General features: G+C 30.5%; 1 protein-coding gene across 1 annotated transcript; it reads right to left on the bottom strand.

Moving 5' to 3' along the window:
• Positions 1 to 617: 617 nt before the first annotated feature.
• LOC124831995 (putative arabinosyltransferase ARAD1) lies at positions 618 to 2,609 on the bottom strand. Its single transcript, XM_047306098.2, has 2 exons — positions 1,701 to 2,609; positions 618 to 1,172 (listed from the first exon to the last, which is right to left on the bottom strand). Exons 1-2 carry the CDS (start codon positions 2,607 to 2,609, stop codon positions 618 to 620), a joined length of 1,464 nt encoding a protein of 487 aa, XP_047162054.2.
• Positions 2,610 to 14,239: the final 11,630 nt, after the last annotated feature.

The raw sequence follows: 14,239 nt of genomic DNA, 5'->3' as shown, positions 1-14,239 counted from the left end.
CCACATCTTTATTGCTTTCAGGTAATAATGTTGGTCGTCTACGTGTCTTCGTCTGGAGAAAGGGAAAGTCGAGAGTATGCAAATGACGCTTCTTCTTCGTGATCGATGTCAACCGAGTGAGATGCAAAGGTGGTGACGAGGTGACCAATGTAAATAGGAATAAAGGTCGTATCTCAGGGTGACGAGGATGTCATTGTGGAAATAAAAGTTGACGCAACAAAAGAGTAAGATGGTTTGTTGGAGTCATTAGTGTCCATTCCAAGTTATGATTGGCCACCCCCATGAAATTGAAGAATACATGTCTTGTTTCAATACAGGATACTCAGTTCGTTATAACAATAATTTAATGATTTTTTTATATTTAAATCAATATTAATATTGTTTAGAATATCACGTGTTGTATCAGCTAATACAATCATATACTCTTTTTACATTCTGGAAACAAAATATAGGAGGCACAACATTATATCTTTTAAAAAACATATATAAAAATCACATTAAGTCAAAAGTAAACAAAGGAAAATCATTACTTCATTACTATAAATATAAGAATAAAAAATATTATAACCCTAAATATGATTACCATGTTTTTCATATCTCTTTCAACATTAATTTCATCACCAAAAATTCCTTAGTGATGGTATTGATTTAAGTCCTTTGTCTATACTTGGAGGGGACCTAGAAAACCTTTCATGCCGATTTAGCTTTAATCTGATGGCAGGAACCTTGCGTGCCACAGCCTGCCAAATCATTTGAACAGCATCATTTTCCTTAGAGGGGAAGTGAAATTCAAAGAAATGTTCAATCTCTTTCAACTTGTTCCACATTCGGGTCCACTCTTCTTTGGTAATATCCCGGATGAAGTTTATAAGAAAATTTTCTTTGATGGCATCAATAGTACGAACAAATATGCAAAACTCAGAGTAGTCAATCACGTCTTCATATGGTAGCTCAATTGCATCACTGATGATGACAGGGACACAGTGACTAGAAATGGCATCAAACAAACGGTTTGATGAAGGGGTGTCACCAGCTATGTTAAGGCAAAACTTGGAAGCACGCATGCCTTCTGTTGCTTTTTTAATTCCATCTTTCTGAATACTTCCAAAGGAAAAATGCACATCCTTTTCATTTTTCAGAAGATAGAATAGCTCTTGTCGTGCTAAACCTCCCTGATCATAAGGAAAAGGTATTCAAGATAGCCAGAATTAATCTCGAACCAAATATACTTATAATGCAATAGCAAAGAAGGAAATAATGGTGAATTAGCAAAAATGTTTAACTTCTTTTATCATACATGGTTATAAAAGTGATGTTCATTCCATGTAAGGAACTCTTTCTGCATGAGACTCTTTATATTTTTATTATAATATACTGTGTGACAACAACTTGGTTGAACCAGCAAATGCACACAACTCAAGGGTTCAAATTCCACCAAATGCATAATCATGGAACCACAAAAAGGATCTACTTTAGCTACTGTTAGCTTCTTTCATTATTTAAATGACTTATAAGATTCCTATCCAGTGACTCTTACAAAAGAGAGATTCCATTACCCCCTTCAACATTGTTTAGCTATAGTTGAAAAGCAAAGTGTTTCCTAACAATCATGAATTATTGATGTCAATGCAAAACTATCTTCTCTGAACAGCAAAAAAAGGCCAGAACAACCAATATATTAAAGAGCAAGAAGGCCATACATCTTTTCTATATATTGCTCCTTGGAAGTAAAGTAATGTTGGACGACTATCAAAGGTGGAGTTGTCATTTAAATAGGAAGGGATTAAATGTTTATAAGGTGCTATCACATCCTTTTCAACATTGGCTATATTTGGAGGATATCTCCCAAAGTCTGAAAGAATGAATGTAGCAGGCCACAACTTCATTCTTGCGTCTAACATACTGTTGGGATGGTGTGCTAAAATCAAATGGTCCTTTCCTCCTGATCTTTTCCATTGCTCTTGAGTTGTCAAATGTTTCACTAATTTTTCCTGCAATATCTTATTCCCATTTTTCTTTTCATTCTTCTTACCCTTGGAATATCGGTTATAGCTCAAAGATGAAAAGAATGGTACATATATGATATCAGCTTCACTGGAGTTTTGAACTCTGATTACAGTCCTAGCCTTAGGAGCTCGAGGAAATTCTGATGCAAGAATATCCAATGTAAGCCAAAACTCGATACTATGCTGCAAATTCAAGCCCCCAGGGTAACCAGGTATATTATTCCTAACATCAGGCCAGACACTACTCCCACTTGGTTTCCAATTCAAGAGTCCAAAATGGAACTCTGGAGGTAAATCATACATGTAAACCTTGACAACAAGTTCATCATTTTGGTGGCATTTCCCTCCATCATGTTTCACTAGTTTTCTGTTCCCAAATGATGACTCAACATGTTGTTTCAGCATTTGATACTTTGAACCATCTAATGCAGATAAATGTTGTGAATTGGGTATCAGATTGTACTCCATGGGATTAGGACGATACGTGGATTGCATAACAAAGAACCAGGACAAGATGAACAAAAGCGATGCCATTGTAAAGAAGCAAAACAATGAGTTTCTAAAACCAACCTTGATCGAAGAAGGCCCATTTCTCTCAGCCATTATTCACCACTATTTCAACACTTCACACAATTGTGCCCTCCTCTATTTAACATAATCATAACCATTGTTAAATTTGCAATGGAATGAGGGAAATTGTACAAACACCATAAAGGCAAAGAAGGATGATCATACACATCGATTTAATATGAACATGGGCAAGTGAATAGTTTTAAAGATCACATTAATAGCACAATTCACCGTTCATTGAAATTATCAACCATGAACATGATGAATGCTTACTATATGCATAGATAAACATTCTACCAATTGAAAATGAGAAGCAAGGAGATCCACAAAGACATCTCACCGTAATTGTTGCAAAACAATAACAAGAAAAAAGAAGAAGGAAAGATGTTAGTGTATTGTTGTAGTTGTGGTAATTATGTCATTATGTGTAAGACTAAGAAAGGAATGAAAGAAGAGAGCGCATGAATAGGGTCTAACGATGGAAACGGGCTTCTAAGCTTTGAAGTACACTATTTTGTGTATCTTATTTTGTTAGTAATATTAATTGGTTACTTTGCTTTCTATGTATATGCAGAAGGTGTTATAACGAGAGACATTAAAATTAATGTCTACTTTCCTTAAATAGATGTCAATTAACAATTAACATATGTTGTATATATAATTAATGTTTGTTGTAGGAAAAACAATTAATTTGTTGGGTTTTTTTTGACAAATATTTTTCTTCATTGAAATTATGAAAAATCAATATATAATACAAAAATATAGTACAAAAGTTTCTAGATTTTTTGAAGTAGTATATGTATTTTAAATAAATGTGTAAAGTATATAAAAAGAGTGAAAAATACTAAGGAAAAAAAAATACTTTAAACGATGAATTTTTAAAAATTGCATACCCCGAATCTCTTTTGGGTACTGGTCAGCGCGCTCGTCATCCTATTTCCAACAACTTTAATTAAGTGTCTCCATCTGAGGTCGTAACAAAGTTATAATCATTTAAAGTTTTTCACTACCAAATCTTGACAATAATAAATTTGTGACCAATATCTCATATCTTAACAATTTATATTTAAATACAACCTAATAGAAGTTACAACAAAAAAATTAAGTTAAAAATATTTTTCTTGCTATTTTTAGTGAATATTACCAAAAGGATGAAGTTAAAAATAAAAAACTCAATTTTTAAGACACACAACTAATGAATAAAAATACCAACTTTAAAACAACATGTAATTGAAAAAAATAAAAACTTTTATATCAAACAAGTGCCACAACGACAAAAATAAATAAAATGGATTGAAAAACTTATTCTTATAAATTTGACATCGATATTACACCTTGAGTACCAATGAGAAAGAGAAAAATTGAAAACTTTGACATTTTAAAATTTTGAAAGTAAAATTAACATATAACATAATAAATTTTAAAAAGAAAACAAATTTTGTTATAATGAGTTTGAGATTATCTCATATCATATTAGAAGATATACTTTAGACTTATTTCAATTTTATAAAATTATTTGTATATTAAAAATTTTATGCACCTATATATATTTAATTGATGTTTAACCTCCAATCTTATAAATTTAAAGTGTGATAACAAGTTTATATAATTAATTTGAAGAATTTAACTAGACCTAGTTCACTCGTATACATTTAATTAAAGTGTGTATGTTTCATTTTAAGAAATACTTAACCTTTTAAATTTACTAAAGTTAATTTTTTTTTTAAATAAAAGTTATAAATATTTTTCAGATATATTCTACTGTTTCGTCAGTAACTGTTCTGGCACGGAAACACATGCATAACATCATGGATCGTTTGTTGGCAAGTGCGTGATGGCTAATAATTACAGATATCAATGCCTTTTACTTTTTGGAGAGAAAAAAAAAAGTTTAATCCTTTAGTACATCCCTATTTATGTAAGAATGTCTCAATTGGGTCCTTGTTTTTTAAAGTGTATCAAAATGGTCCCAAATTTTGAAAAATCATATCAATTGAGTCCTTCCCGTTAAGTTGGGTGGACGGCGTTTAAAAAATTGATGACTGGGATGCTGAGATGAGGAAATGTTAATGACGTGGCATTGAGCTGGCTTTAAAAAGAGTTTCTTTATGGTAAATCAAAACGCAACGTTTTGATTTTGAACACAATCAGTGAGTGTTTTATGAGAAGGAGAAATCCCTAAATTGCAGAGGGTTTTGTCGAGGGTTTTCGAATGTGTTTTGTGGTTCCAATTTGGCGGACAATAGGTATCGTTTCTAGATTTGCGAGTGATCTGTCGGTGGTATTTCGGTAGAATCAGGAAGGTGTTGGCGGTGAAGCACGTGGAAAGCAGTGACGAAAGTGTTCGAAGTGAACCACGTGTTCAGGTTAGTAAATGTGCTTTTGATTGAATTTTGTGATGATTTTGTCGTTTATGGTTGTCGTAAGCTGTTGTATGTTGTATATTGTTTCGTTTTCGATTGCAATGTGGTCCCTCGTTATTAAAGCGTTGTTTGATTGTCTTTTTCAGTGGGTTGTGTATATTGTTAATGCTTTTTTCTGTGGTCCCCCATTGTTAAAGTCTTTTCTTACTTTATAGGTTAAAATATAATTGTTGTGTTGTACGTAATGGAAGGAAATTTTGAAGTTGTTTTTCACCATGGTGGGAAGTTCATAAATGAAGGAAAACTTAAGTATGAGGGGGAGAGTACAAGTTTATCCTTTGACCCAGACATGTGGAGCTATTTCCTTGTAGTCAGTGTAGTAAAAGGTCTAGGTTATGATGGGTTTAAGGAGTTGTTGTACTGCGTTGGTGGTGGTTCTGTTTTGGAAAATAGGTTGGAACCTTTGTTGGACGACATAGGAGCCATGCACATGATTACCTTAGCCAGGCTTAATGGTGAGGTTCATCTATTTGTTGTTCACAACGTCTCTGAACCTGAGGTGATAAATATGTTACAATATATTCCTCAAAATACAGATGAAGTAGAAGTTGAACCTGTAGGTATGGTTATGGGTGAAGGTGAAGAGGAAGTTGGGGGTATGGTTGTTGAACCTGTTTTAGAAGAAAGAATTGAGGCTGATGATGTTGTTGAAGGAGAAATTGAAACAGAGGTTGGTGAGGGTGATGATGTTGAGGCTGTTGTGGTGTCAGAAGAAAGAGTTGAGGCTGATGATGTTGTTGACGGAGAAATTCAAACAGAATGTGAACAACACAGTGAAAGAGAATTTGAGGTGGCTGTTAATGAAGGTGACAGAGGTGAGGATGATGATGTTGTTGAAGGAGAAATTGAAACACATGTTGGTGTGGGTGAGGTTGAAGAGGATGGTTGTGATGTTGGAAGCTGGACCAGTAGTGGTCATGATGATGGCAATGAGGAGGTTAATTACGACTGTATGGAAGGTCTGGTTCATGTTAATGTTGAGTGTGATTTAGAAGAGGAGGTAGGAGATAGAGTGGCAGATTGGTTTGGTAATGTTGAAGTTGATGTGCAATCTGATGATAGTGATGTGGATCATGGAATCAATAGTGATGTGGATCATGGAACCACAAAACACATTCGAAAACCCTCGACAAAACCCTCTGCAATTTAGGGATTTCTCCTTCTCATAAAACACTCACTGATTGTGTTCAAAATCAAAACGTTGCGTTTTGATTTACCATAAAGAAACTCTTTTTAAAGCCAGCTCAATGCCACGTCATTAACATTTCCTCATCTCAGCATCCCAGTCATCAATTTTTTAAACGCCGTCCACCCAACTTAACGGGAAGGACTCAATTGATATGATTTTTCAAAATTTGGGACCATTTTGATACACTTTAAAAAACAAGGACCCAATTGAGACATTCTTACATAAATAGGGATGTACTAAAGGATTAAACCTAAATCTTTCTCTTGACACTATACAAAAATTAAAGACAAACCGTGTCAACTTTCAAATAAATCTTATATCATTAACATTTCCTCTAACCAATCATTTAAAAGAGGAGAAGAAAACAGAAAATTTTAATAGCAGTTATTATAACACACTTCGAACTAATCAATCATTCTCCTTGTCTTGCTCCTTTCATGTTATGATTTAATTGTACAATGAAATCGTAATTATTTTGTAAACTTTAAGAGTTTAGAGAATATAACTTAATATAAGTTTTGGTAAAATAAAATTTTGAATAAAATATAAAATTTAACATTTATTATCTATTTATTATTTTTTATTTATTTAAAAATAAAACTTGGTATTAAATGCGCGTGAGTACAATTACTTGTTTTTTTTCCCTATATTATATGAATCCTTTGTTTTAATTTATTTAAATATTGTTTTAAATTCATGAATTATGCAAGAGCTGTTGTTCTTAGAAGGGTATAAATTGTAAAGGTTGTATTCCAAAGTATAGATATACAAGTCTATTTCTCGTCGAAGCAAAGAAGAATGAAAATATGATGTTATTCAAGTAAGAAAAATTATTAATATAAGGTTAAAATTAAAAAAGAAAAGAAAAAAAAAAGATATTTTCTTCTTGGATTCTCAAATATTAGTGTTTAGACAGGTTTTAGAACCCTAATTCAAAACATTTAAAGTTGTCCGCTTCATCGTCCAGTTGCAATGTCTTTTTTCTTCTTCTTGTCCAAGCCACGGAACCTAATAATCTTGTAATCAAGATTAGTTATCAGAGTTCAAAGTTCAGTTCAAAGTTACCTGTCTTCCTTGCTACAAAAATATTTATAAATTATAACGAGTTTTCCGTTACGTCTTACTCATTAACTACCAATGAATGACAATATTAATTGTCAATAAATGACAATTATTTTCATTAACTCCCCGACAGTTATTACTATTAATTATCTTAACGGCTGATTTAACCGATTGGTTCATTGACCTGAGAGGTATCATCAGTCGGGCTAATTTTAGGGATCGGTTCATTGACCTGAGAGGTATCATCGGTTGGACGACTCTTCTACACTTTACCGTTCGGTCGGCTATGAGCCCATAGTAACAATTAGTATCATCCTTTAATCTTCAAATGGTTTAGATTTTATATAAGGAAAGTAAGAGAATCACTCTTCAAACTTTGAGTTCAAATATGTTAATTTGATAAAAATGAAAAAAAATCAAAATAGTAAATATTAAAAAAATTATAAAAACTATGAAACGGTTAAGTGTTTTGATGTCATAAAATATATCATACGTGTGTCTCTAAGCATACCACTAAGATTTTTATCTCTTTAGTTTGAATTAAAATGTTTTTAATGGAATAGAACTTGTCATTCTTAAAACATAAATATTTCATTATGTTTACTATTTTCTTATTTTATAATTGAAGTCGTCTTGGATCATTAGACGTTTTATATTTAATTACTAAATAAGGATTGCAACGTAACTTATTTTCTAAAATTAATATATTAGATTTTTATTATAATTCTCCAATATATTTGAGAGTGTTAAATTTTATAGAGACAAAAATTAATAAATTAATATTTTCAACAAAATAAATAAAATTACATAAACTAAAATTTAAAGAAAAAAATAGTAACAAAAACAAAATGTGAGATAGGGCATAAAAGGTAAAATTATTTAAACATTTATGATTTTGTCTCATTGAATCCTTTAAAAACCATTTCACTGAAATTAGAGAAAAAAAGTATTTAAGATAAATTCATAAGAGAAAAATAATAATTGAGCTTGGAATGGAATCAGCTACCCAACCTTCGTTTGGTCGACTGAAGACTTTAGGTGCATCACGCTTGATCCGGTGACTTTATTTTAAAATAAAGACGGTATGCGAATATCTGTACCGTATTTTTATTTTTAAACTGATTTCTTCTATAATTTCATATAGCTTAATTATTACGCCTTAATTGATATTTTTATTTCTCTTTTCTTCTCCTTTCTCTTATTCATACCAATTATTTTCCATAACAAAATATTTTCTTCTTCTTCATTATTCTACATAAGCAAGATGGTTTATCAGTTAGTTATATTGGTGCTCTAGCTCGATGTGAACTAAAATTAAATTTTCAGACCAATAAACAATAATCCATAATTGTCTTTCATGCAATCCGAATACACATTGGCACCATAATTGTATTATGCATAACTGAGTCAACCTTTTGAGGATAACATTAATAAATATTTTAGGTACACCACTAATTCTAAAATCTAGTTTAGAATACAAACTCAATTAATAGTTAGCTATAAATAATATAAATTTGTTAATATTTTTAAGGTAAAAATTAGAATTCACTATAATAATATTATATTAAGATATGAAATATTTATTATTACATATTTATTATCTTATTTTTTTATTGACTAAATATTAAAGTGCCTTTTTAAATTATTATTTTTTCTTATTTGATGATAGAGGAGAAAACATTGACATTTTGGACTCTTGTAAAGGTTATTTGATTCTTAGTATAATTTTTTTAAGAAATCACATAGTATCCACTCGAAATATGATGAAATATTGAATTTCATCCAATAGCTGTAAAGAGAACACACTAATTACTAATTACTAATGTAAGAGAATTGTGACTTGAACTTTGAAAAGAAATTAAGATGTTGAAGAAAAATAATATTGAATACATAGAGGCCTTGGAGAATGAGAATGTTTGGATTCAACAATGTATAGAGGAAAGACAAATCATCCCTCCCATCCAAAACCTAAGTATAGCAAAAAAGAAAAAAATATCCTAAGGCCATTAAACCTTCCACTTATGTCAAGAATACAAGATGAAAATAGTTTGAAAACTAGATTACTATCATGTTTATACCCAAACACCTTTTAGTTCTTGTTGACACCACTTTATCAACAACATAACCAAAATTACTCTATCGACAAACTAAAAAGTCTCCATATTAGACAAGTATGATAAACATTTGACTCAAATGAACACATCAATATGTACATCCTTGATATAAAACTTCATGATTGAAGGCTCAATCCTTTAAGTTTTTTCTACATTGTTGAAGGAGTCATTCTAAGTTGTTTCATTAGATTGTCACCTCACTCAATAGAATGTTTTGACACTCTAGTCATAAAACTTCAAAACACGAATTTACAACCTTTTATCCTCATCACTTGATGTTTGTTGCCTATGTAAACATTGAACAAGAGAAGAAGAGACCCTAAGAGCATTTGTGAAACGCTTTGGTGAGTTGGCACTTGATATAGTAATCTTAACCTTGAAGTGAAATTTCATCATTTAGTTAGAGTTTTAAGGTTGAAACCTTTTGGCATAAAGCCATTGTATTTTCTACAAAAGGGTAAGCATATTAATAAAATTGAAAGAAATTACAAATTAAGGAGAATAAAGGAAATATCAATGAAGACTTTTGAAGTCCAAAACGCAATATTCTAATTTAAGAAGAGTTGAGGTGTCAAAAAATATCCAATTTCTCAAGCTTCTCACAAAAAAAAAGCTTTAGATTCATTAAGATTCTTTAATTCTCAAGGAAGTTAAATGTGGGAGTCAAAGTCCAATATAAGGAAAACCCCTTTAACAAGTTAACATTATGAATTAGGGCATGAGTCTTAAGAAACTTATCTTTAAAAGACTTGTAACAACTCAACCACTCACATCTTTAATGCCTTGTTCTTTTGAGTGGATTTGAAGGAGTGGATTTGAGAGGATTTGAAGATAAATTTTTTTGTCGTTTATTTGAGTGAATTTGGAGGTAAATGAGAGTGAATTTAGAAATAATTTTTTTTTAATTTGTCACGTCAATACAATTCTATACTAATTCTCACAAATTTTATTTCCAAATTCACTCTCATTTACCTCCAAATTCACTCAAATAAACGACAAAAAAATTTATCTTCAAATCCCCTCAAATCCACTCAAAAGAACAAGGCCTAAAAGAGGTCCATGAAGTTCTAATAGATATATAATACAAATTCAAAAAGTATAAGAGTTTGATGCCGGAACAAAACCAAAATGTATGCATAAAGTATGAAGGACTAGAAAAAAAGGCTCATCCAACTATTACAATGTAGTTTTTCTATATCAAAACTTATTTCATGCAAAAATTCTTTCTCAAAGAAATTAAGGGGAAGACATAAACCTAACTTAGCAAATAATGTATGATAAACAATAGAAAGGACTTTTGGATAAGAAAATTTTGACAAATAAGTTCTTTAAGGGGACAAGAAATAACATATGCATCCTTCTCATTCCCATAATGGCTTAAGGCTTCTGCATGCTGAAAAGAGTAACCCTTCTTAATCAAAGTGTGTATGGTGGTTTCCTTAAAAACATCAAGTACAAAGTATAATAAGCTAAGAAGAAGAATAAAAAAAAAGCATGTACAAAATGATTGAGTAGAAGTTGAAGGAGAAACCCACGACAACAGGCACAAAGGAAATGTAAGGAAAGATGGGAGAGAAAACATAACATAGTTGGATAGAAAGAAAAGTGGGGAAAATAAAGGCCAAAAGGCAAGATAATGTAGAAAAAAAAATTGTAACTACCAAAATATGAGACATTTCAAACAACAATCAATTAGGAAAAGACACATGGAAGGTAACCATGTTGCAACTAAAACGATAATTAAAAGTATCACCATTATCCAGGTGTGAAATTTTAACCTACCTTAATCAAATAGTATGACTCGAGATTGAAGGAATGTATAGTGCTAAGGAGGAGTGTGACCTATCCTAAAAGAAATTTATCACTCAAGACTAAAGGAATGTGTAGCAATAGGTAGGATTTTGACCAACTTTAAGCAAGTCTTATCACTGAGCGCTAGTGTAATGATAGGTATGATTTTTTATTAACCCAAAAGAAGTCTATTTGTTCATAACTAGGGGATTATATAATAATGTGTAGTATTTTGAGTTATCTTAAACAAGTTTTATTGTCAAGATTATGCTCGTGTTCGTTTAAACGTGATGCACTATTTATTGTGATTTACATATTATATTATGTTCGTTTTCATGTATTTGGAAGCGATAGAAGACAATGATTTGCGGGATGTATCATTTTTTCATTCTTCACCGGCTGATGAGATTTGGAGGTATTTATCCTAAAAAGACACTTTTACCCTCTTCTAATAAATATTCAATAAGCTTCTGCCAATATATGAAAAATGCATCCAATAAGCTTATGATCATATGAAAAAGAAAAGCATGTTACAACGTGAATAATTATAATAATAATAATAATAATAATAATAATAATAATAATAATAGTAATAATAATAATAATAGCAAATAGTAATAATATAATAATAATAATAATAAATAATAATAATAATAGTAATAATAACAAATAATAATAATAAAACAACAAATAATAATAATACTAATAATAATAATACAAAATAAATAATGATAATAATAATAAAAATAGTAATAACAAATAATAATAAAAATAATAAAGTTTTTTTCATGTTAAAAATTAATTTTTTTTTATAATAATTTAACAATTATAATTTTTTATTAATTATACTATTAAGGGTATTTTGGTAATCCTCAATTTTTACTAATTAAATCATTTTCTTTATTTGTCACATCGGTCAAATTTTACACTAATTTTTACAAACTTTACTTCTAAATTCATTATCATTCACTTCCAAATCTCTTAAAACAAACAACAATCAACTCACTCTTAAATTTTCTCAAATTCATCTACTCACTCTCTCCAAATTCATCCTCTCAAGTAAGCACAACCTTAAGGTCATGATGGACAATAGTCTAATCTATTTATTATTAAACAAGTATCCCTTAATATTGAGAAGTTACGTAATAATAAATAAAATTTCGACTTATGTTAAGCAAATTTCATCATACAAAATTGAAGGATTATATAACAATAAATATGATTTTTACATTTATCTTAAACAAATTTTTAACACTCCAGACTACGTATAATAAAATATGAATGTTAATAAATAAATTAGAATATAGTTATCTCAATTTTATTACAATCAACTAGAATAAATATATAATATGAAACAAATTAAAATAATAAATTTTAATACAAGTAATAATATTCATCGTTGTTACTTAAAGGAAAATGAGAAGAAAAGAAAACTAAGAAGGTGGATTTTAATTTTGACAAAAGTATTATAAGCTAAAAAGTATATAAAACCGGTAAAATTAAGATAGAATAGAAGATACATAGTACTCAAAATAGAACGATCTCGTATATTTTGTCTGCAACAATAATTTAAAAAGATTTATTTTGGATTCTATTCATTAAATTTAAATCAATGTTACCCTCCCAAACACATTGATCATTTCCAATTGGAGAACCATTTTGAGCTCTCTTTTAATTGATTCAAAAAATGAATCGTGTCTCCATACCTAATATATAAGTGAGGTGCAAACCTCACCTTACAAGCCGGTTTTGTGGGGTTGAGTTAGACTCAAGTCCACTTCTAACATGGTATCAGAGCCATGGTTAGAGCCTATCCTAGCGAGTTCTAAGTGGGTATTCTATTCTTCTATTCCACCTGGTATCGGGCTTCTAATTCTTCTATTCTACCTGGTATCGGGCCGTTATCGGACCACCCAATTTCTACTATCACGCACGAGATGTCTATACCTCGGCGTGAAGTCGGCATGAAGGGGGTGTGTTGGAAGTCCCACATCGACTAGAGATAAGGCCAAAATATAATATATAAGTGAGGTGCAAACCTTACCTTACAAACCGGTTTTGTGGGGTTGAGTTAGGCTCAAGTCCACTTCTAACAATACCTGCATATATACAAACTATATTCTGAAATAAAAATATATATAGTCACTACGTCTTAAGAACAAAAGATCCATACTTAATTAACATATAATATTTAAAAAGATAAAGAATTAAAATAAATTTTAATAAAAAAAAAGGATAAATTTATTTATTTATTTTTGCCTTATATGCAGCTTATAGTTGTAACTAACACGCGTGTTGTTCATATCGTGTAGACTTAATGTATATATGTAGAGTATCTTTGATGCAAATTTAAAATCAGTTTTATTAAACTTTGGCAGACGCAATTCGTATTAGTCCAATAATGGATGTCTATTCCATCCATTATATATACATTTGAACTGTGATTCTTCCAAGGGACGACGAAAATATCTAGTACTTGCAATATAATCTTTTTCATGTCACATTTTAAATTTAAGTCTTTTTTAAAGCAGATATTTTTATGGCTAATCAATTGAGTATTGAATGAATCCACTAACCCAAGAAAGAATATTATCCTAATCAGGAGTTTTAATCAGTATTGATTAGAGCCACATAAATAAAATATCTTGTTCTGAGCTATCGAGTCTCAACTTTCAAGTGGCTTTATATGGGAATACGACACTGGATTGGTTTAAAAAATGATTAGTACGTGGTTGAGACTCTAGATTTTGTATAATATATGTGTGGCTCAAGTTAATGTACTATGTAGTTGATTTAAGTTTTGTAGGCCCATTGTGTTTATTCTTGGCTACAAAGTTTGGCAAGTTGTAGCCATCACCCCACTCATAAATTTGTTGCGCCCATTGTGTATCTAAATGTAAATGCAACAAGTTCGAAATTCTCTCTTTTTCTTTATGTATCTTCTTATTAATTTGATCACTCCCTTAATCCACAAACATATGCAAATTCTCAAGACCATGACAAAAATTAAAAAAACAACATTCGAATTTAAGAGTGGCATTGTGAGAACCTGATAAAATTAACACACTTAAATCCATCTCTGAT

The sequence above is a fragment of the Vigna umbellata genome, chromosome 1 (assembly GCF_029865625.1).
Source record: "Vigna umbellata cultivar VRB3 chromosome 1, Vumbellata_1.0, whole genome shotgun sequence".
Lineage (NCBI taxonomy): Eukaryota > Viridiplantae > Streptophyta > Magnoliopsida > Fabales > Fabaceae > Vigna > Vigna umbellata.
The sequence above is the reverse complement of the archived record's forward strand: the minus strand, read 5'-3'. Positions and strand labels throughout refer to the sequence as shown.